This window comes from Equus quagga, chromosome 14 (genome assembly GCF_021613505.1).
Source record: "Equus quagga isolate Etosha38 chromosome 14, UCLA_HA_Equagga_1.0, whole genome shotgun sequence".
Lineage (NCBI taxonomy): Eukaryota > Metazoa > Chordata > Mammalia > Perissodactyla > Equidae > Equus > Equus quagga.
This window is the reverse complement of record NC_060280.1, coordinates 62,520,218-62,544,850: the sequence shown is the minus strand read 5'-3', so window position 1 is coordinate 62,544,850 and position 24,633 is coordinate 62,520,218. Positions and strand designations below refer to the sequence as shown.

General features: G+C 50.0%; 1 protein-coding gene across 6 annotated transcripts in view; it reads right to left on the bottom strand.

Annotated features, from left to right (window-relative positions):
* Positions 1-24,633, bottom strand: part of ZBTB16 (zinc finger and BTB domain containing 16) — a 183,419-nt gene that overhangs the window by 8,933 nt on the left and 149,853 nt on the right. For all 6 annotated transcript variants that reach the window (XM_046685066.1, XM_046685068.1, XM_046685062.1 and 3 more), the window contains one exon: positions 1,458-1,628. In XM_046685066.1, the coding sequence (XP_046541022.1) occupies positions 1,458-1,628 (171 nt within the window). The remainder of the gene's footprint in view (positions 1-1,457; positions 1,629-24,633) is intronic.

Genomic DNA, 24,633 nt, shown 5'->3' with positions numbered 1-24,633 from the left:
CTCAGAAGTGGCTGAAAGGTAATTGGCCATCTTTGATAAGGCTGAACTTGGGCACCCAGTGGGGAGGTGCTGACAGGATGGTGCACATACCTGCAGGGATGTGTCTGCAGTCACTATAGACAAAGTCCTTGTCAGCATCCCTTCCTCCTTAGCCTTTCTTGTCAGCCCTACCCTCTGGGACCTCCCCTTGTCCTATGCCAGCAAAACTAAATAGTTGTCAGCAAATGTGGTGGTGCTAAGGCAGTATGGTCCCCTGAATAGAATGGCATCCAGAAGTGAGAGCCCTGGCGGCTCCTTGGCGAGGATGCCAACTGCTGGCAGGACAGGCCTGCTCAATCTGGGATAAATAAAGCCCCCTCCCTTAGCCAGCAGAGTCTGCTGTTTGTGAAAGGCCTGGCCTGCGGACTTAATTCCAGAGCTGTGACAAGACTCAAGAATGAAGACGGAAAGGGTCCTGCCATCCGTGTCTTGAGGCACACCGAGTTTTTTATACCCTCTCCAACAGACATGAGCACACACCCTGTTCCAAACTCAGATGCAGAGTCAGCCTGTCTGTCTCCCGGGCCCCGCCCTGTCGCTCACTCTCACCCCAAACCCAGGACAGAACACACACAGGCAGAGACACATGTAGACTCAGACAGGGGCATTCCTTTGTCCATGGACAGTTAGTGAAGACCCAGTTCTGCCTTAGAGAGAAGAAAGAATTTCAGTCATCTGTTCCCTCGCTGGTGGATCAGGGGCTGCTTCAAGGAAGCAAATGTCTCTTGGACCTCAGGGACCAGGCGTCCCACCCCCAAACCTAGAAGATGGTGGCAGGGACTGCCAGTTCCTAAGCACCTGGCTCAGCCCCTTGACTCACAACCCCCCTCCTCCTCCATTATCTATAACTGGCCAAGCAGGGCTACTCATGACTCAGTGTTTAAAGACCCTCATTGCCTCCCCTTAGCAAGGTTGAGGCCCAAGTATAGAAAATTTGCTTTTGTTATTGTGGAGCAAGTAGGACCACTTCTGCAATATTCCCTTAAGAGCCGAAGCTGACTTCAGGAGTATGTGTACATGGGTAGGGAGCAGTGAGAGGGGTGGGGGGTACAGAAGAGAGAGTCAGAGACCATGTAGGTCAGTGTTTTTCAAAATGTCCACCCACATCAGAATCCCTGGGAAATATTTATTAATAGTGTTGGGTCTTGGATCCCATCTCAAACTCACTGAGCCAAAGTTTCTGAGGGTGGGACCTGAGAGTCTGAATTTTTAATGAGCACCCTCTCTGTCAATCACAGAGAGATAACCAACGGTCCACAAAATGGAGAAGCACGGTCAACATTTACCTGTGCTATGGAAGCCCCTTCATGCTCAACCCTTGAGTAAAGGAGGGCTGAGGGCCGATCCTCCAGGCACCTCCGCTTTCTGTTTCGGGAAGTAAATCCAGACACTGGTTCCCAAGACCTCAATGGGCGTACCTGTGTGTGAGCGCAAGTGGCGTTTGAGGGCGGTGTGGCTGGGGAAGGTGCGGTTGCACTCGCTGCAGATGTAGCTGCGCACGCCTGCGTGGACCTCCATGTGCTGCTGGAGCGCGCTCTGCGCCTGGAACCGCTTCCCGCACAGCAGACAGAAGACCGCCATGTCTGTGCCTGCGGGAGATAGGAGTGGGAGAACCTCAGGAGAGCGGAACTGAGGGCCATTTTTACCCAGCTAGGCCAGAGGGAGAGCCAGTGTCAAGACTAGCGCCCCCAAGCCTCCATGCTCAGGAGCAAACGCAAGGGCGGCCCGGGCCATACAATATTGATGGAGCACCAAGTATATGGCTCCACAGTGGACAAAATCAACTTACCTCCTGCCCTTATGGAACCTAAAGTCTAGTGGGAGAAAGAGAAATGTTAATCAGATACATCGCAGCAGCAAATCTGAGTCTGCAATGGTGTGGAGTGCTACGCTGAAGGCAGGGTACCCAGACGGTATATATCAGAGGGACTTTTCGGAGTCTGGGACAGAAGACGGGGAGGCAGGGTGGCCTCTGTGAGGAGTCAAAATAAGGAGGAGAACATGGGTCGGCCAATGTGTGAATGCAACTAATTTAAAATCACATCTCAGAATGGTAGCTCTACATCCTGAGCCTTCAGACAAGGCAAATGAGGCACAGACGGACTGAGTAATTTGTCTAAAGTTCCACAGAGTTCAGAAGCAGCAGGGCTGGGATTCAACAAGCAGCCTAGGTTTGAATCCTCTCCTCATGCCAGCTACAAACCTTATTCTTTTAACCACTTCTCCATTCATTAAAGTACACAGCTTAACGGTCCATTCATTCAACAAATGTTATTTTAGCATCTTCTACAAGTAGGACTCTCTTTTTGGCACTGGGGATGTAACCATGGAAAACTATACAAAGTCCCTCCTCTCATCATAGACGTTACCCAGCACACCAGGCCAGTGGGGGAAGACGGAACAGCATCTAGAAACACTCTGGGCTGGAAAGAAGTGTGCTGAGTCGGAGGATCAGAAAGAAGAACAGCACAGTTAGGGAGGCAGGGAGGAGTGGAAAGAATGGCCAAAGAGGCAGAAGCCAGGTTGTGCGGGGTCTTGGAAACCATGTTAAGAGCTTTAGGCTTTATCCCAAGACCAAAGGGCAATTGTCAAGGACTTTGAGATTTCCATTTAATTCTGTCCAGTTGTTCCCTGCACTGATCAGAAGCACAGGCAGGTACCCAATGGTACTCTACAAAGACAGGCTACCATTTTCCGTTTGTTATCAACCCCCTTCCTGATGTTGCTCTGGAGCCACGGCCTTCCTGGGTAGAGCCCCGCGTGAGGAAGTGTCTAAACTCCCCATCAGAGTCCTAACTGATTGCTCAGTGCCCACCATTTTCGATTCCATTTCTCTAAGTACATCAGCTTCTCCAGAAAGCCCATCGGCTCGCCTCTCTCTGCTGGCATCTGGGCGACATAACCTGTGCTTAGCCCCACACTGCCTTCCCCTGTGTGAGGGACACAAGCAGGAAAGGTAGGGAGACCCAGCATCTGTCCAGCCTCCCCAGAGTGGAGGGAGGGGCAGAGCTTTGGCTGCTGGGAGTCGTGGGCTGCTCAAGGTGGAATGAGGGGGCTCCTGGTGGAAAGTGGGGTGAACAGAAGGACAGCATGAAGAGCTTTGCTGCTTCTCTGGTCCATGGATGCAGATGGCAACTGGGAGGTCTGTTCTCAGCGCTTCAGTCCCATTCATGGCAGGCTGGGGATGGACTAGCAAGAACGCAAGACCTCTCTTTGTCCCCTGCTCCTCCACCCTTCACAGCCATCAGTGTAGACACCCTGGAGTCTAGGCCCCTACAGCCAGGTTCCCTGCAACCAGCAGTCGCTGCTGCATCCAGGTCCAGGGCAGGCTGAGCAGGGGAGACTGGAAACAAGCTAGGGCAGGAGTTTGCTCCTGGCCCCACACTGCAGAAGGGCAGGGAACTAACACAGGCCTTGCACTAGGTGCTTTATCTGTTTTTGCCATCTCACTTGAAACTGGCGATCCTGCCAGGCAGCCATTCTCATCCTCGTTTTTACAAACGGGAAATCCTAGCGATGAACTACCTGGCCTAAGGTCGCACAATGAGAAAGCAGCAGAGTTGGGATTTGAGAAAGCCTAGGTCTGTTTGATTTCAGAAACCACAGGGCTGGGCCCATGTCTAGCTCTGGGTCTGCCACCTGTCTGTCTGGGCTTCTCCCAGAAGAGGCAAAGTAACAACACCAGCAAGCCAGCTCCAACAAGGCTTGTTCAGGAGCCCTGGTGCATCGTGGGCCTGCCCCAGCAAGGCTAGAGAACCCAGGGCAGGAGGAGTGCACTGGAAGCAGAGTCACAGGGATAGTTCTGTGAAGCCTTCCAACCCACTAGGGGCCAGCAGGATCTCTGGAAGGGAGTGGGGTGCTTGGCTCCACTTGACTGAAGGGCACTGGGGGGAGTGGTCTGCCCGGGCAGAAGCAGACCAAGGGCTGACAGTGAATCCTCAACATCCAGCCCAGCCAGGTCAACATGCCTGGGAGTGGAGTCCGTCTGCAACATGTTCTGTGACACGGCTGCCCTGGTTGCTTCACCCCGAGGGCCCCCAGCACCAGCCCCCTTTCTGTCCCTAAAAGCCCCATGTCAAACAGCTGCCTTAAATCGGTAAGATGGAGCAGGCTTTCTGGATGAGCCATGCCCTTGAAGAGCCCAGGTTTCTCCTTATGCTTCCCCTGAAATCCTCAGCGTGGAACGAGCCTGGGTCCGAGGGAACACAAACAACATTCCCAGTAGGACACCTGAGCCCAGAGGAGCTCTGAGGGCGACAGCACCTGGCAGGGCCGCCTGGGAATCCTGCCGTGCTCTGACCACATGTTCTTCCCAAGGCCCTCAACACTGCCACACTGCGCTGTCCCCACTTCATCCGGATGGCCCGAACCCACTTCGTGTCCACTCAGCCGACCCAGTGAACATTACCCAGTGGAGGCACTGTGCTAGGTGACAACGGGGATGATGAAATCAACCAGAGAAACAGGGTCCCAGACTAGCTGGGGACTCAGACAAGTCAATGATCAGCCAGGGTGACTCCAAGAGGGCTTTGGAGAAGATTCTGAGTCAGGCTTTGAGAAATGAAGAGTATTGAGGAGCCGAGGGTCAGGAGGCATGGCACAGGAGCCAGGCTAAGGAAACACCGTCAGCTGATGTCAGAGTAGGTGAGGCTGGAGGACAGGCCCTGAGGGCAGAGACGAGCAGGGAAAGTTCCTGGGGGTCAGATCACAGGGAGCCCTATCGCGGGCAGGACAGATGAGACTTCATTCTACAGGCAATGCAGAGCCATGAAAGGATTGGGCGATGCTAGCATGATGCCAGCTATATGTGAGGGCAATGCCCCCAGGGGCAGCATGGGGACCAAGAGCAGTGGCCAGTGGCTGGAAGCAGGGAGAGAGCCGATAGCTTTCGTGCTACCACTGGAGGAGGATGGGGACGCACTAGGGTAGGAGCTGTGAGGACAGGAGAAGGAGTGGAGAAATGAAATCCAGGAAGGCGGCATGCCAGGACCCGAGGCCTGGGCTCGAGTCAGGAAGCGTGGTGCACCTGAAGTCCTGGACAGCCAGCTCTGCACCTTGGTGATAGGTTTAAAGTTATGTGGTCACCACCTAGAAAGAAAATGCTACAATGTCCCTACAATGGCCTTTCTCCCCTTCCTGGAACAGACATCTCACAAGGTGCAGGGGCTCTCCCTGGCCCCCAATACACTGATCAACGCTCAGAGGAGAAGCAAAGGGGACTCTGAAGCCCTGCACCCCATCTCCCCGTTCTTCTGTTTGGAGACCAACAGCTGGGAGGATGGAAAAATACTTAAAAAGAAAAAAGGAAAGGTTAGGGGGGAGAAGAAGATGAGACACAAGAAAAGCTACTGGTGCATGCAAGTTAAAAATCTAGAGACTAGATGTGAGTTATTAAACAATTTGCTGTAGTTTCTGCCTAGCTGATTGTTCGCATGTATGATGAGTCAGGGCAGATTCTATTACACTGGGAGATTAAGCAAATAAATGCTAGCTTTTGGAAACACATTAAAATGTGGGACTATGGAAATAAAATTATCTATAAAATTGTATTAGCAATTCATTAGCTGCAGTGAGCTGTGCGGTGGGGCAAGGGGGCCCGGCAGCTAGAACACTCTGCTCCCTTCTGCGCCTGAGCTCCTGAGTTACCTGCTGCTCCCTCCTCTGCTGCGGAGAGATCTCATGCCTGACACCACTGGGGAGAGGGGAGGAGCCTCCACTGCTTGTAAAAGACCTTCAGAAATCACATGCAGCATGACACAAGGGAGAGAAAAGAATACAGGGGTCCTGGCTCTGCCACTTCCTTGCCTGGTGACCCTGAGCAAGTCACTGAACTTCTCTGGATCAGAGTTTGCTCATCCTTTGCCTTCTTCCTTGCAGTTGTTGAGAGGATCAAATGAGATACCCATGTGAAAAAGCTTTATAACTACAAAGATGTGGCAGAGCCAATGCCAGCCCAGATGACGCCTTTGTCTGAATTAGAAAATGATGCCTCCTCCTCTGGGCAAACACAGATCCTCGGCTGGGCGCACAGCTCTGGCATGCACAGAGGGCTGGATCCAGCCTCCGTTTGCCCCCTCAGCTGGGCATCCTCCTGCAGTGGACAACCTGGATGAGGATCATGGCAGTCCTACACAATACACAAGCCTGAGTTGTTTCATCGACTCTGAGCTGCTTCTTCTAGGAAGCTGACCCTAGCGAAGGCATCTTGGATGAGTTACACCATTTAGGACTCAGTGCCAAGAACACCTTCTTTCTCCGAGCCCTCACGATTATAGCACATAAAACCCTTTGCTGCCTTACTTTTGTCATTCAGCCCTGCCTATGCCTACTAGATTGTAAGCCCTGCAAAGCAGGAACTATTCTCTTCATCTTTACATCCCCCAACATGGAGCGCAGGGCCCTGCATAGAGCGGGCACTCAATAGCTGCACAGTGCATTAAAGAATAAATAAGGAGCTGTGGGATAATCACCAAGAACATGGGGTGGGAGAGTGGACACAGGGCAGGGAGAGTCATGGTACAGACAGACGGGCAGAGCTGGTGAATGCTCAGACCAAATGAAGCCGTTACTGAGAGCTTCCATCAAGGCTCTCCTTGGAAATCAACAATTCCAAGTGACACACACAGCTGAGCTCTTTGGGGCCTCTCACGTCTATCTAATGGGCTGGAGAGGGCCTCCAGTTCTTGCTCCATGTCTGAGCTCTCTTGCTTAGAAGCAAAGACTCAGACCACAGGAGGGCCAGTTTTACCACGTCATGGAGTGAAACAGTCAGAAGACCCCAGTTCAGGCCCAGAAGTGCAGCCCTTCCCGGCTGTGTGACCCTGGGCCAAGTAGCTGCTGCCCTTGGCCTCATTTCTTTATCTAGAAACGGCATTCATAACTAACCTGCCTTTTCCAATACTGACTTCACAGTGCTGTTATGAGGCAACTGACAAAGGTTTTTGAGTATGTAAATTCTACAAATCTATCATGTTCCATCAATCTGTAAATTTCAATGTAAATCAGATACATAAATGAACCTTGACCCAAAGAAATAATTTATCGGGTTAAAAAGTCAGCACCTCCTCTGCTCTCCTGAAGAATGAATGGGGCTCAGTCTTAGGCTGGATGCCAAAGGTGTCTGCCTGAAGGAAATCTGAACTAGGAAGAGGGAATGAGTGTGGCAAGGTTGAATGGAAAGCCTGGTTCTGGGTAACATGGGCAGGGTCCATGCAAATATTTGGGTCCCCATTTACATCTATTCTATCTCTGGAGATGGTGACCCACCCCACCCCCACCCCCACCGCCAAGGGCAGCACTGCCAGTTCTGGCTTCAGGGCATGGCATGTACGACTCACAGACTCCAAATTTAAAACAAGTTTAATTTTAGCCAAAAAATGGGAGAAAGCCAAGGCCAGGGTGGAACAGGAGACAGGAGGGGTGACACAGATCCCGGGTATTTATTTCACCCAGGTGATGACTAGGTCTGAAATTACGAGACACAAAAACCCTCATGTTTACACCTGTGCCATTTCCATACCAATTAGCTCTTTAATAGAAAGGAAGGAACAGGATCAGAGGAGTGCACAGCTGGAGAAGATTTTCAGGTGCTACACCTTCTTGGAGCAAGGCTCTTATTATCACCAGCTATAAGCAGTTTCTTAATCAGAAGAGCAGAGGGGTCTAAATATACTCCGGCTGTTTTTGGTAAGCTGGCCGTGACTACTACATGTGCATGTGCCAGGGTATGTGCATGCCTTTGTGTGTGTGTGTGTGTGTGCATGAACATGGACCACGGATGGGCCTCTTGTGTCCAACCCCACTCGACCTCACCCAGCAAAGGAAGAGTTGCTTCCCCTGCACGCCCAGCAGCTTCTCCCCACAAGAAGAAAATATCAAATTTACAGGAGTGTGAAAACTTTCATTTAAACTGGAACCATCTCCCCACCCCCACCCCCAAATCCTTCAGACATGTCATTCTCCTTCCTCTGACCCCCAGGATTACTCTTTTCCCAGACGCCATGGGCAGCCCTGTCACCACACACCAAAACCATCACTGAAGCTGCTGCCTTTTCTCCTTCCCGATCTTTCTCTCTCCCTGCCCCCAGGTTATTGTTAAAGAACATGGTAGAGCTGCATCATCCACTGTCAAGAGAAAAAGACAGACAGAGACCAGCAGTCCACGGCTGACTCACGCCAAAGGCAAGAAGACTCCGTGTGCATCTCAAAGGATAGAGATGCTACAGGTGTGTGGGGGAGGGCCAGGGGGCAGACAGAAAGGAAATAAACACTCAGCCCATGACATCGGCATGGGTGCCTCCCTTCTGACTCCCCTGTGCCATCATTTAAGGCTTGGCTCCTTCTTAAGGGATCCACTGGAAAAAGGGTCAGGAGCTCCCTCTCGAGTTCTCCTCTTGGGCATAAGTTGCAGGATCATCTGGGAGGAGCTCCTGAACTCCCAGCCTTCCTCAGAAGGCTAGCTATGTGTGCAGTGAGGGCCCAGTCTGCCTAGCCCAAGAAAGTGTCAGCCCACTGACCCCTGGGAATGACAGCTGCCACTGAGTGGGAGGTAAGTCCCAGCGTTTCCTTTACTGCCTACGGCCTCTCTCTCAAGAGAAGTAGAGAAGCTGAGAAAACATCTTGGAAGGCTTGTCTCAAACCAAATTAGCTGCAAGCCCGTGCATGGGTGCTGGTCTCCTGAATCTAGTGTCACCTACTCCTGGGCACCTTTAATCATCTGCCCAGTTACATCTTCCTGAACCAAGCTAGGAGCTAAAAACCTTAGCACCTAGCCTTCTTGTCAATGCCGCCTTGTCAAGTCCAGTCTCCTTATCCAGCCCTCCCTATTTCTTTCTCCTTTCTTTCTTATCTGCTTAGAATCTTGGAAGACACCTATACATCTGTATAAGCTTCCTTTTCCACAAGGGAAAGGAGGAATGTTATGGTTTCATATCCTTAGTCCAGGGAGCAGAGAGTTCTCAATGAATAACCAAAACGGAGAGGAGCTGGAGCAGCTGATTCAGATTTGTTTTAAAATGAAGCCAAGGATGGGTGAGTGATTACATGTCTCAAAGCACACACATGTGTGTGCACATATACACACACACACCCCTCTCTCAGTCTCTTGGGGAATGTGGCCGCATCCTCAGGCGGCAGCAGCTAGCAATGCTGGCTCCCAGAAAACCATGCATTTGTTTAGCAGTGAGCTGCAGACACAAGTGCATTTCATTACTCGGCACCTTCAGCTACAGTAAACAAATTTGTCAGCTCACTAGCTCATTAAGGTGCACCCTGGACACAGGGGATTTATTGAGACCTGCACAATAAAAGTAACATGAATGGATTTACTAATTTTGTCAATCACTCCAACAAACGAGCCGAAGACGGGGAGAACCTGGGGTAGAGGGACAAGAAAAGGGGTGGAAAAGAAAGTAAAGGAGGTAACAAGGAGGAGGAACATTGAATTTGGTTTGCAAGAGACAGTCAATGGGTTAAAATGGGACCAGATCTGCGCTCTGCTGCCTGGTTACATGACAGCCTCCCCGTTCGCTCTACCTCATGCTGGGCCACCCTTTCTAGGGTAAAAACCTGTAAAGGGCAAAATAGGTGCCAAGGGCAAACTCAATTCCAAGATGCCAATGCGGTCCTGGACCCCTAGCAGTGCCACACTGATAGGGACACACACCTCCAGCCCCTGGATCGGATGCGGAACTTAGGAATCTGAGGATTAAAAGCCACACGAGGGGAAGCAGCAGCCTCCTCCACATGAGAACAGACCAGTTACCTCTCCTGGTACCCCCCACCCGCAGTGCCTTCACAGTCCAGTTCCTGGACCCTTTCAGACATTCCAGAATGAATCCAAACTTCCACAGCAAGAGCAAGGGGAGGAAGACGGCAAGGCAGTCAGTGTGTATGTGTGTAGTGGTGGTGGCGGCAGGGGTGGAGTGGGGTGGTGGTGTTGGGGTGGGAAGTAAATCCGGAGAGGTATGCAGCCCTCTGGTCTGTAACTTTCAAAATGACAGCAGGACTGGGGCAAAGGTCATGGGGTCCGAGGCCTTAAGCACCTCCGCCAGCTGTGGCGGTGCAGCCTGGAGCCCGCAGGACGCCTGCCCGTATAAATCAGCCATAAGCAGCACCCGCTGGGGGTGAGGACAATGGGCCCACACGGGGGTGGGAGGCAGGACAATGAGGCTCGGCCAGTGCGCAGGCCCGGAACAAATGTGCCCTGGCACCACGGGGGCCCCCATTTGTGAAACTAATTGGCCCACGATTGAAAAATTGGACCCACTTCAACAGTCGTGAGAGGAGAGGGGCGGCCCAGAGTCCTGTCACCTAGCCCGGCCCTGCACAGCCTGAGGACCTGACCCTGGGGACGGGAAGCTTCTCTCGGGTACCCATTTTGGCCTTTGAGATGGCACCAGTCTGGGGGAAGGTGGGCTAGGGGATGGGGCAGGTGGGCACCGTACTGCCTTGAAGGACCCCTGTGCCCAGCGTCTCCTCCCAAGATGCAGAGACAGACTGCCTTCCTCAGTTTCTCTATTCTGCTTATTCTGTAGGAATAAAGCTCACAGAAGAGAGACAAGAGCTTGTCCATCCTCTGGGATCCCAAAGCCAAAGGGCTCCCTGCTTCCCTCATTTGCGGGTAGGTGGGTAGTGAATAAACACATAGCTACAATAAGTTCCTTCCTCAGTACATCCTCACTGGCACGTGCTCAGCTCTCCGCCCTCTGTCCGTGGCCACGTCTGAGGCCTGCAGCTCTCTGCAAGGCTGCGTGGGAGCCAGACTGTAAGCAGCTAAGGGCCCTCAGTCTCTAACTCATCTGGTTCTGGAAGCTTCTGGAAAGAGAACTCCTGAAGTGTGTGGTGGGAAGTCAGGATGGTGTGGGAAAGGACAGGCCAGGGTAATCATCCCACCTTTGTCCTCTTGCCCTACCCTTTCCTGTGACTTTTCACTGTAGACTCCCAAATGAAGAGAGGTGGAAGCATGGGAAGCACTGGAATCTTCAGCTGGGAGGCCTGTCCTCAAGTCCTGGTTCAGTGACCAACTCGATTTGCACTCTTGGGTAGGTTCCTAGACCTCTCTGGGCCTCAGTTTCCTTATCAGAAAAATGAAGGTGGAAGTAAATGATCCTTAAAGGGTTTTCCCCCCACTCTAACAGCCAATGATCTCAGGCCTATTGAAGACGGTGTTGGATGACCGAAAAGGGCTTTCTCCCATCAAGATGTATTTCACTATTTCCAAAGTCAGCCTCGACAGCCTTCTTTTAGTTAAAAAGAATCTCGAGGCTTCACTGGGAACCACAGAGGGACAATCACAGGCAAGGCAAAGGAAAGACCTGAGCTTGACTGAGCATCTGCTAGGGGCCCGTCCAGGTCTGTCACTCTGAACCGTCTCAAACAGCCCTGTGGGATGGGGATTTTCAGGAAGATGGGAGAAAAAGACTTGAGAGAACCTGCTACGTTCTTTCTCTCAAGTGGCCACCTGCTAGTTCCTCCCAGAACTAGCCATACACCCACAAGGGCAGTTCTAGAAGAATCGCTGTCTAAGGGTCCATGCATCTCCCTCTGTGCTGGGTGAGGGCCTGGCTGATGCGGTGGGAGAGGGGCTTTCTCTCCCGTGCCCCCAGTGCCGGGGTGACAGAAAGACAATTGAGAGACCCTGCACAGAGGCTGTCAGAGAACCAGACCCTCTGAATCCAGTGGTCTTATTTCCTTAGCACAGTGCCAACACATGGTAGGCACTTAAATTCTGAGCAGTGTGTCTAGAGCTTCCTGGGGGGGCCTGGAGAGTCCCCTGAAGATGAGACCCCATTTCTTTATTTGGACAAAGTTATTGCCAGTCTCTTTCATCCCTTGTATTCGTCAAGCGTACAAGACATTTTCTATAGAGGTCACTCTCCAGTTCCAGGCATCTCCAAAGTCATCCTGAGGCCCCTGGGGAGGGACCAGGGCCCAGAAGAGGCATCTTTGGGGGAAAAAAACCAACTCAGCTAGAGTCTTATTTAAAATGTCCTGTGAACCCCAATGTATTCCAGAGACAGTGAGGTGGAGACAGGAGGAGGTCCAGATAGAAGAGAAGGGACAGACAGGGAGAGACAGACAGACAGAGGCAAGACAAAGACCCAGAGAGACAGAATGGGGCTGGGAGGGGAGCTGGGCTGGGGGAGCCAGAAATTCAAAATAAAATGAAATACTGATTGTTTCAGAGCCATTTAAATACCTGACAGACATCGGGCAACGAAAAGAAAAACTACCCCATATAAATAAACAAAACCAAACCAAAAAAAAGAGAGGACGTATTGATTTTACTGACATTTTAATGGGTCCTCTCCTTTCCCCCCCAGAAGATGATTACAAATTAAGCAGCATTTAAATGCTTTTTACTGTCAACAATTAAAAGCAGGGCTGTGAGTCTGAGAGTGACGTGGCCATTCATTCCCACGGTAACCGGGCTATCAGAGGCACTGCCAGCCTTCCCGTACTGTACCGCACACAATGGCCAAAAAGGGAAACATGTGCACACCGTTAATTTTGCAGGACACTCAGAAACAAATTAAAATATAAAAAGCTCCCGGCACAAAGATAGATACCAAGAGTGAGGGCAGGGCAGGTCAAGCTCATGGAGTTAAAGTCTCAGCAACGGCAGAGTTTAAGCACAGCCTGATTACACCTTATTGAAGGTTGCCTGGGGTTTGTTTTATGTAGTGTGTGTGCGTGTGTGCGTGCGTATGTGTGGTGCAGGAAGGATGAAGGGTGGAGGTGGCTTTACTAGGGACCGAGGAATAAACAATTAAGAGAGTCCAGCACCTCTACGCCAGACCTCAGACCCCAGGGAGTCAGGGGTGGACACACCAGTGGCCCCAACCTGAGCTTCAACTGTGGGCACCAGTCCACCAACATCCACCCCTCCGGTACCTGCACCACTGCCTTTTTTCTGCTGGACCACAGGTAGGAACCAGGTGATCTTAATTTCACTCAGGCCAGAGGAAAGGATTTCGTTCCAGGGAGCACCAAAAGAACAAATCTAATTTTTCAGAAATGGACTCTCTTTCTTCACTGTTGACACTGTCGCTACCAATTCATGTGCAACCCCTGCCGGCCCAGCCCGATACCACCAAGACTCACGTCTTTCTGAAAGGTTGAAATGCAGTCTGTGTTGTGTCTCAGTAAATTTTATTGCTAGAACTCTCTTTGAGCCAACTCAAAATGGATTCTAAGAACTCACATGGTCTCAGGTACCTTTTAGAATAATGGAATAATGAAAACTCAACCCCAGGATGAAGGGGAGAAAAGAAAAGATTACAAAGGAAAAGGAGTGGAAAGTGGGGGGGTTTGGGACGTGGGATGTAGCTACCAATTCCCTTTCCAGTTTGGAGACCAAGATGGAAAAGCAACAGAAGTGAGCCGGCTACCAGGTGGAGGGCGAGAGGCTGGGTTTAGAAGCAGCCGGGTACACTTGTGTGCCGTAAAGTTTAATATGCAGGAGGGATGACACAGAAATAAAAGAGACACGTCCCCTTTAAAAGGAAATATAATTTACAGTGTGCAGCCAGGCGGCCCATAGTTTCAATCTCGTTTACTATAGAGAAAACTCTGCTAGCTGTTCTCTATCCCACAAATCCGATTTAATCAGACAAGCCAGCCAGCGTGGCTTGGAGTAAAAACGGATAATTAGTAAACAGAGAGCTACTCCAGTGGTTCATTGGCATTCGAGTTGGGCTACTGTGTCGCATTTAAAATGCAGTCTGATGAAGTTTACAAAATCAAACCATTTGTTACTCCTATTGAAGAGGCTTCAGGCCACTTGCAATTAAATTGGAATTAGTGCTCAGAATGAGACACAGCAAATTCATACTAAAAAGGGATCTGACTTTGAGACATTTGACTTCACTTCAACAGTTTTCTGTGTGAGTGTGTGGGTGGGTGTTACTAAAAGACTCCTCGATCACCCCGACTCTGCAGGGCTCCCGACTCAGGGAGCCTGCCCCCCACAACCTGCTACTCTCTGGGCTGGCTGTGGGGGATGGGGCACGGGGGAGGGGAGGGACAGCTGACACTGGGGAGCCAGGCCCTGCATTCACACCAGGAAGATACTGTACGAGGGAAAATGTGTCCACAAAGGACCATATGGCTCCCTTCTGCATTGAGCCTTTGGACAAGGGGGTGGAAGGGGGGCGGGGAAGCTGCCAGAAGGCACACTTCCAGGGGGCACTGGCCCCGCCCACCTCAGACAGCAGGCTGGCAGCTTGGGGAGAATGGGGGCACCTTCCCCCTGTCGGCTGGGTTCCTGTGATGCTCCTGCCTTCTCTCCTTCAACGGCCCAGGCACAGGCAGGGTTTCTGTCACCATGTCCTACTCATCAGCACACGCCTGGTCCCCAGCACTGCCATTCCAGAAGGGCAGAAAAGGTGGGGCTGACTCTGTCTGGGCAGGGCTTCTCAACCTAAAGTCCATGATGCCCCCAGCAGTCCAGGGATTGAACTCAGGAGGCTGGTGAACATGGAGGGGAAAAAAGTGACGTCTTTATTGTCACCAACCTCTAACTGAAATTTAGCAGTTCCTTCACTGGGGAATGAAAGCAACAAACCCGTCGTATTCGCTGTACTTGTGACTTGGTCATCGACAGCGCAGATATTTTCATACCATGGTACCAGTGTGGCAGTTATCTGCAAATATTTATGCAAACCACTCCTGCAAAAATACAATAGATATGTGACCACTGCTTGAGCTTAATAACAAAGGATCACACATATACTACACTACAAATAGTTTTTTAAAAAACATTTTGATACCTGTATTTAATGCCACTGAACTGTATATTAAAAATGCTTAAAATGCTAAATTCTATGTTATGCATATTTTACCAAAATAATACAAAAAAGAATCCTTAGTCTGGACTGGTCAAAAGTTACTTGTTCCTCTACAAGCCCTCTGCTGCCCAGAATCTAGACTAAAATCCAATTTTATTCCTTCTAAACTTCTCCAACTGCAGTGAATGACAGAAAGGAACGCTCAGGCTCCCAGGAAGCAGGGAGCTGTCACTGATGGGTCCTGGAAAGGATACTGCAGGAGGTCCAGGCTCCCTTCTCATCTCTGACACCAACTAGCCTTGGGGGAGTCGCTTCAAGTTCAAGGTTTACTGTCTCCCTCTCCCCATCAGAATGAAAGCCGCCTGAGAGCAGGCACCCGATTTCTCTCATACAGGGCTGTATCTCTTGGACCCGCCAGGTTTAGGCAGGTGATGGCTATTTACTGGATGGAGGCAAGGAGGAATGGGCAGGTGAAAGATTAAACAGATGAATTTTCTCTCTGTACCCCAGTCTCATCTGTGATTTAAAGAGGATAGGCTCTGTGATCCTTGAAGGCGCCTCCAGTCCCAAAGGGCTCCATCTGCTCACCTGCTCCTCTGTCTCCTGCCCACACCTTTGCCCCCCAGTGAGCAGCCCTGGGAAGCAGACAGTGGGTGGTGCGCGTGCATGGGTGGGGGACGACAGGCTATGATAGGAATGTGTCTAATGTGGAATACTGAGGGTGACGGCACTGCCCTTGGTTCCCAGGACTTTCCTGTGGACCTCAGAGATGGCCCTGCCCGGGCTCACTAGGCCTCATGCCCTGCCACCCAGAGGGGAAATGGTGATGATGGTGGTGAGAAGGAGGACAGTGAATTTGTAGGTTAGCTGAACACACAAGCGATGAGACCGAGCCACGAAGGACTGAGGAAGGGGCTTTTCTCTAGTGTCAGGCGGCATGTGCGCCTTTGAAAGCCTGGAAAGAGGAGGAGATCAAACTTTTTGTTGTTCAGGGAGGGTGGGAGAGGAATTTGATGACGGTCAAGAAAATCCACCAGCCTTTCCCACTTCCCCCAAATCTGGAACGACCCTCCTTCCAAGGAGGCTGTGTTGCTGACTCACTGAATCTATCCCAGGGAAAGGAGACAGAGCATCCGGCAGACACACGCCTGGGCCTCAAGGCCGAGTTAGGTGGTGTGCGTGCTCCTCAGACAAGTGATGGGCAATCCGGTCCTGCCCTCCCACGCACTCACGCACTCATGCACGTGCAGGAACACACACACTGCTTGACATTCTGAAGGAAGGTCTGTAGAGAAACCCCAGCCTCAGATTCTAAAAAGGAAATGCAAAGTTAAATGTCACTCGGTGGTTTGGGGTTCTTGTTTCCTCCCATGTGGGTTTTGTTCCCTAGGTACCTCCCCTTTCGGTTCCTCCTCCGGAGTTTCTGGGCCACTCCCTGACAGGACTGGAGGTTGGCGCCGGAGCAGACGGGGAAACCTTGTGGTATCTGTTCTGTTCTGTTCTATCCATCCAACACTAGTGTCGCTCAGCTGCCACCTCTTCCTACCCTGTTCTTCCCCTTCCCCTTCCAATCGCCTCCATTCCTCTCTTCGGGGAGTAGTACTTTGATTTCCCCGGGAGACAAGACAGGAGAGTCGCTTTTAGCATCACTCACTCCTTCACTCACTCACTCCTGCACCTGCATTTCTCAAATTTTAATTCTGCGTAGGCATCAAATACCAAGGCTCATTGCTAAGATACTTCTTGCCCCCAAGAAACTTACCGTCTAAAAGTGTAGAGCAAAAAGCCTGGACTTTGAAGTTGGATGAAACTTAGGTTCAAATCCTGGCTCTGCCATTGACGTATCAGCTATAGAATCATATGCGAATTTCCTAATATCTCTGGGTCTTGGTTTCGTCATCTGTATTAGAGTCGCAATACCCACCATGCAAGGTTGCTGGGAGGATTAGAGAAAATATGTGAGAAGTGTCTACCTCAGTGCCGGATGGTAGGGAATCGAGAAATGGAATTTAGAACAGTGGTCCAGTGGACTGAGTGAGGGCCGTGGGGAGACAGGGAGGTAAATAAGTGGACTGGGTGTTTTAACGTAGGTCCATGAGCTGAACAGGCCCCTCCAGGAGGTGCTTAGAGAGAACACTCTGGAGCTTCCATCCCCAGTAAGAGCTATTCTCCTTTGAAGTGTTAAATTTAAACCTCCTTCCCTTCAAGTTCTCCCATCCAATTACTCTCACCAGAACCTCTCTTTGATTTCCAAATCTCTCCCGAGCACGCCCTTCCTTCCTTCTCTCTCCATTCAGTCCACACTTCAAGGCCGATGGCTCTACTACCAGCTGCCTCCTTGCCAATTCCTGAACTCTCTTGCTCATTATCCTTCCATGGCACCCACAGTGCCAAACCCTAACCCTGGATCAGTCTAACTCATGCCCCTTCTCCACTCCTAGAGCTGCCTAGACACCCCACCTCTACTTCCCAAGCACTTACTTAACTCCTCAACCCACCATGATCGCATTCCTGCTCCCATTGTTCCACTAAGACCACAACTGTTGGCCTCTGATAACCAGGAATCCCCCATATGTCACTAAATCCAACAGACATTTTTCAGTCTTCCTCTCAGGAGACTTCTGAGCAGCATTAAGACTGATAACTACTTTTTCCTCTTTGAAACCTTTTTAGCTTCCATGACACCACACTCTCCTGGTCTCCCTCCTATTTCTTCCAGCGACTCCTTTTCAATCTCCCTTGTGGGTGTGATTGTCCTGGAGGGGCATTACATAATATGTTGGGCTTCCTCTGGATCCTGTTCTAAGCTCTCTTCTCTTTCTGTACCGTCTTGTTTTGTAAGCTCACCCACTTCCAGGGCTTAAGGATTATTCATATGCTGACGACTCCAAAAGTCCAGGGAGTCTCTCTTCTGACTTCCAGACATACCTGTATATCCAAATGCCTCCTGGATATTTCCCCATTATGGACGTCACACATGCCTCCCTATTGCAATATCAAAACATTATCTTAACAACAGCAACAACAAAGTTCTGCTTCTCCTCTTGTGTTCTCCATTTCAGTAAAGAGTGCCACTGTCACCCAATTGCCCAAGCAAGAAATTCCTTGCTTCCTTTCTTGATTCCTTCCGTCCATCCTTGATTCCTTTCCCTCTCACCTCTCACAACAAACCAATTCCCAACTTTCTTCAGCCTCCTAAATATCTTGATTGTTTCCACTTCTTATCCATCCCCGCTGCAACCACAGTGGCTCAAGATACCATAATTTCTTGCCTAGATTATGGCAACATTGTCCTAACCAATCTCCCTGACCTCAGTTTAAACCCCTCCAATCTATTCACAACCATGTAGTCAAAGTCATTTTTCTAAAACATAATCTGATGCCACTCCCCTGACTAAGAGCTTTTAATGGCTCCCTATTGACCTCAGGGAAAAGGCAGAACTACCTAACGTGGCTTTCAGGGGCCTTTCACATTGAATGCCCATTTATCTCTCAAACCTTAGGTCTTGGCCCTCTTCCCCACTCCCATTTTCAGTTCCATGAACTTGTCTTATTCTCTCCTAACTGTGGGCATTCACCCATGTTGACCTCAGCCTGGTCTTCTTCCCTTTCTCCCCTAGGACCCCCATCTTCTTCACTTAATAACTTCTTCTCATCCTTTAGATGACAACTTAGAGGACACCACCTCCGGGAGGCCCCACCCACCCCGCAATTTCCCATCCAAGTTGGAGGCCTTCATGTGTGCTCTTATAACATCTTATGTCTCCAATATAACAATATGTCTCCTCTATATGATTTGCTTACTTACTTATCTGTCTCCTTATAAGGCATAAGCCCCCTGAGGATATGGATTTCATTTTGCTTACTAGTATGTTCCCAGAGCTTAATATACTAGTAGGTACATAATGGGTATTCAATAAATATTTACTGAATGGATAAATAAACAAACGGCTACGTAAAAGTTTAACCTCCTAATACCTCTGTGGGCTTGGGCCACAGTCCTTGGCAAGTTATGATTTCTAGAGCCCAAGCCATTCATATCTGACTTACCAACTTCAAGGAAACATGTCTCCTAACCCTCTGCAGCCACCCCACCACCAGCCTAGATTCCCTGTGAGTCCAACGCTTCTAGACCGGGGTGTTCCTTTATTTAACGTGTATGACTGTTAGCTGTACACTCGTATCCATATGCTTTAGAACCAGGACATGGGCTCTTCTGGGCTTGGTTTCTCCTCCCAACCTGGAAGTACTCATTCATATATTCATTCACGTACACTCATTCAAGTGCTACCCAGTGCAGAACTATCCGGACATCTCTTCAAGAGAGAGTGTCATTCACATCAATGGAGGATCCAGGTCTTTGAATGGGAGGGCTGTAGAATGGAGTTACAGATATTATTCCATGGCCAAAGCTGTGAGCTGGCAGCCAACAAGCACTCAGTTTGGGACCTAATGTCAAACCTGGCACCTCCTCTTGGTCACTGGCAGAACATGGACCCAGTGCTGCAGATGCCCCTGGTGCACACTTTTTACCTTTCTCCTCTAAGACCATAGCAGGCACTCAGCTCTCGGCAGGGCCTGCTTTTAGCTGCACACAGGCCAGCCCCCGTGTAGAGCCCTCTGCACCCGGCACTGGGTTCCTCAAAAATCACACTCTTGGTGGGTTTCATCCCTTTTCAGATGGTGATTATGTGTAATATACTATTCTGAGATTCGATTTCTACAGCAGATGGAAAACCCCTAAAACAGAGCTGCTAATGGAAATGTCAAAAGCCATGTCACTAACATGCACATAAATTGTGACCTCCAATAGCATCCAGCTAGGAAAATAAAGATTGATTTTCCTTAAAGAGTTGAACAGGCTTTTGTCAGATTTCGGTGCAGCGTTGCTCTCGGCACTGGCCAAAGACCCCAGTTTCTGTTGCTCTAGGGATGACCAGTCAGCAATGAACGCAGTGCCAGGCGTCCTTGTAAGCAAATGTGACAATACAGGTAGCCCCAGGATTACCAGTTCCCAGGCAAAGGTGCCCTGGCTCTGCCTGTATCCATTCAGGTCCTCCCTTTGTCCAGACACCATGCTCACTCCTATTTCCTGATTCCCCACCTCTCAAGCTCTAAGAACCCTTAAAAATGAGAGAGAGAAGCAACGTTTACTCAATCATCTTCATGCTTCTTTCCTAACTTTTTTGGGGGTCTGGGGGCTGGTGATTTTTTAGCCTAGTACAAGGGGCCATTGAGAATCAGAAAACACTGATGACACTTTCTGTTCATTCAGGTTAGAGTAACTGTAGGTTTGGAGGATTCTGGCAAAGGTCATTGAAAGGAGTGAGGAATCTTCGAAACGTTTCCATTTAAGCCCAGATGGAAGCACTGTGGAGTTTTGGAAGCTTTCAGGACTGGTGGAAAGGCAAGAAAGAAAGACCCTGTCCTTCCAAAGATGTCTACATCAAGGCTGGTTCCCCACTACCCTCACCCAGGACTGTCTTGTTTCACGAGTGTTTTCCACGCAGGAAACATGAGAGACAGCTCTGGATGGACGTCTTGTGGCCAGGGCCACTTTTCATGACATGAGTCTCCCCTTGCACTTACAAATTCCTTATTCTCCGCGGCGCCTTTATTTTCCCAACACTTCCCTCTTCCTCCCCTTTCCTTCTTCCTCCTGCGTCACCCAGTTGTAGTTGTTTTTCTGGAACAATGGCCCATTGAGAGCAGACTGTCATTTCCTAGTAATACCAGCACAGAGAATGCTAGAAGCCACCTCTTCATCCGAGGGGCCTGGAGAATAAAGCACCCAGAAAATGGCCATGAGGACAATCCAGGCCTCGGATATGGATGGGAGAGAAACAACCCCCAATCTCCCAACTACGACACCTCAGCAGCTTGTGAGCTGTGGGTCTACTGACATGCAGTGAGGGTGGTGGAAAATCAGGATGGCCTGAGACGGGGGTGATGTGGTGAAAGGGGACACATGTGGAGTCCCTGCTTCATTTCCTGACTCAGCTGCATCTAGGCCTAAGGTGTCTTTTCCTACCTCCACTGTCATTGGTTTAATACACACTTAATTTTAAAGACTTATTTTTTTAAAGATTGGCACCTGAGCTAACAACTGTTGCCAATCTCCTTTTTTCTTCTCCTCCTCCTCCCCAAACCCCCCCAGTACATAGTTGTATATTCTAGTTGTGAGTGCCTCTGGTTGTGCTACGTGGGATGCCACTTCATCATGGCCTGATGAACGGTGCCATGTCCACACCCAGGACCCAAACGAGCGACATCCTGGGCTGCCGAAGCGGAGAGCACAAACTTAACCACTCGGGCCACAGGGCCGACCCCAATATGCACTTAATTTTAGACAAAGCAACTTCTCTAAGCTCTGAACAGGCAGGATTTGGCTTGATTCCCCCAAAGAAGCTCATTCTGCAAAGGCTGAAGACCCCAAGGATAAAGTTTACTGCAGGCTGGATGGGCAGTCGTGTACAGTCAGCACAGGAAGGCTGCCTCTGAAAGCGAAGACAGAGCGTTCATATTAATTAACATCTTCACAGAAAGAAGACTCTCCAGGGAGTATCTGTTTGATTCTTCTTATTTACTCAGTGATTTTGCTACTTGGTTATTCCCTCCCCTCACTCCTAAGGAGTCTAAATGGATTCTGTGAAGGAAGAGGAAACGGTGAAGCCTTTGGATGGAGACTATAGGAAAAGAAAGGGGAGAGGGTTCATTCTTCTGTTGTGTGTGTAGAAAAGTTGCCACAGAGCGCTGTGACGCTCACAGATATTCTATGTCCTTTGTATGCCTGCAAATCTTCAACCCGGGACACTGGGCAAGACGTTCACCTGGAAAAGGTTTATGACAGAAGTCCTGCACCACTCAAAACTTTCTAAGTGACTGCTCTGGTGAGTGTCCCCACCCCATCTTATTCAGTCCTCATAACTGTCCCCAGATGGGAACCATGTGAGGAATAGCTGGATTATTGATTGATTGATTTACTTATGTACTAATTATTAGTTTAATTAGTTAATGAGTGGCTACCATAAGGCAATAGAGAGAAATAAGAATGCTATTAGAGCTTCCATCCCATTTATATTAGGCACCTTGTATGAACCCATCGCTGTGCTATACGGGCCTGGGGACACACTGAATCAGACAGAGGCCCTGCCCTGGCAGAGCTTCTTGTCCACCAAAGGACTACTTACAAAACTCTCAAGGTCGGAATTTGCAAGTCGAGAAGGGGTCAGGCCCCAAGTGAAAAGTGTCCCTATGCCTATCCCTCACAACATAAAGTCATACACTCTTCTTTAAGAGGCTATAAAGTGACACATTTACACACACACACACGCATGTGCACGCACACACATGCCTCCATTCCAACACCCACAGTGGAGACATGAATGGCTGCTATTCAGGGCTGGGGCCTGGGTTATGTCATTATACAAGAGCGGGCAAGCAGTTGCTCAAACTTTCTTGTACTGGAAGTCTGCTTCTGCCTGAGCTGATTTATTCCAAGGACCATCTGGGCGCAGAGAACAATGTGCTCTCCTATCTGAATGACCGGCTGTATTAGTCATACCCTCTTAGCTCGACCCCTCCATCCCCTAATCTTCACACTTTCCTTCATTCCCTTTGACGGAGGCCAAGGACTGGCTCTCTTTTCTCACCTCTTCCTGGGCTGGAGAAGTTCGTCAGGGACAAAGAGCTTTGCCCTCATGCCTGTGGGTCCCACAGTCAAACTGGGACAGGCTGCATGAAAAGGGACCTACAGTCCCCTCTCTCCTGGCCCCCACTGCCCTGTTTGGACATGAGGATAAACAGCCCCCAACAATGCCTACCCCAGGCTTCCCAGTACTTCCAGGCCCCAAGCCAGAGGGACTCAAGAATTAGCTCAAGGCAACTCATGTCCTAAAAGCTCCCCTTGAACTGGTCTTACTCCACTCTGACCCTACACACTCCCCAGTACTTCTGTGTATGGCTTGTACACCACCATCGCATCCTTTTTCACACCCGCCTTAAAGTGTCTAGCTGTTTAACGTAGGGAGCATCACATCTACTTTTTCTTTAAGCTACAGTTCCTCTAGAGCAGGGAAGAAAAACGATCTTTCATTTTTATCTCCCTCACAGCCTAGGACATAGCTAGACCCAGCGTCACAACTCGATTTTGCAGTAAGCGTGAGTGGATCCCAACACAGAAACTCTGAACCTTCTGGCTGCAGTAAAGAGTTCGAAGGGCTGCTTCATCCCACCCCCCAGCACTCTACCCAAAGGCCTGGGTTCCTCTGGGATGGGAAGGAGCCAGGCCTGCTCAGACTCCTAATCCAGCATCATACACTTGCTCAGAAAATTCCTTTTTAGGATTTCACCTGGATGCTACAAGTTGCTGTTTATCTTTGTGACCTGCAGGTTTTGTTGCTGGGGATGTGCTGATCTTCAACCCTCCCTTCCCCACTCTGGCTCCCACCAGACGCACCCCATCATTGTCTCCTCCATTCAAATGAGGTGGGTCTCAGCGCATCTGCCACTTGGTCCCAACCCCACTACACACACACACACATACACACACACACACACACGGCTTTTACTTTATGTCTCGCCTGGTGCCAGGACAGAATTGATGGTGATGAGCGAAGGACACAGGAAAAAACTCAAGCGGACGATTAGCTGGGTTAGGTTTATGGCAACAGGCAGCAAACTCATTCATTTCATGTTTTGCAGAATATAAAAGCACTGAAACATTTTAATTTTAAATTCTTATCATTGAATTTACTGCTTTTCTCTCGCAATGATTTGTGTGGCTTTTTAATTTTTACAGTCTCTACAGAAGCCAGATGCTACTGCCTAAGGACAAAATAATAAAACCCTACTGCAGTCATGAGTTACAGAACAAAAAAGAAACAAGCAGTTGACAGAAGTTAATATCTCAATTTAACAGTGCTGCTTTGCTAATGATCCTTTGATATGTGTTTATTTAGAAAGGTCTGATCTTGACCTTGAAGGCAAACTCAACCACAAAGTCTTTATGAGAAAAGAAAAAGACTTTATTTATAGATTGGCTTTATGTCAATCATTCTGGCAGCTGGTCCCAGAATGCCAAGCCGCTGGAGGAGGGCATAGAGGGAGAGTGGGACACACGTCCCAAATGAAGTGTTCACTTAGGGATCGGTGTGGGAGAGGGAAAGTGGAAGAAGGGCTGTGAGGGTAAGTAAAACCCAAATGGGGCAGGGCCCAGAAGCCCTGTTCTCTGCTTCCTTTGAAGGAATCAGGGTGCTTATATTCCATCCAGACAGTGACACAGAACCAAGCATAACAAACCTCAGAAAAGAGACACACACACAAAAGGATGGTGCACAGGGCAATGGAACCAGCATGAAGGGTTCACCTGGGCGAGACTTCCAGGAAGGTCTGTGCAGAGCGGCAGGGCCTTCTGTAAGAACTCTCCCAGAACCGCGTGGAGGACTGACCTTCCACTCCCGGGAAGCAGGAGCGTAGACCTGTAAGCCCTTAAGGGCCCTGCAGTTCTGAGATTATTCCTCTAGCCTGTCAGCCTCTTTTCTCCCACCTCAGGCCAGGCCACTGGTCAAAGGAGATCCCTGGGGCTCGAGAACGTCAGGAGCTGGGCTGGTAGAGCGCCTCCTCACCCTGCAGAGCCCCCATTTGTCTGTGGGAATCCCGCCCCAGGCCACGCCTTGAGGTTCCTCCAAGGGGAAGCCCTGTGCATGCAAGGCCCTGTGCTGGTTTCTGTGAGACCTGAGGAGCTGCCTGGGGCTGAAGCCCTTCTCTGCTGAACAGGGCCTTTTGCTCCCACGGTATTCTACCC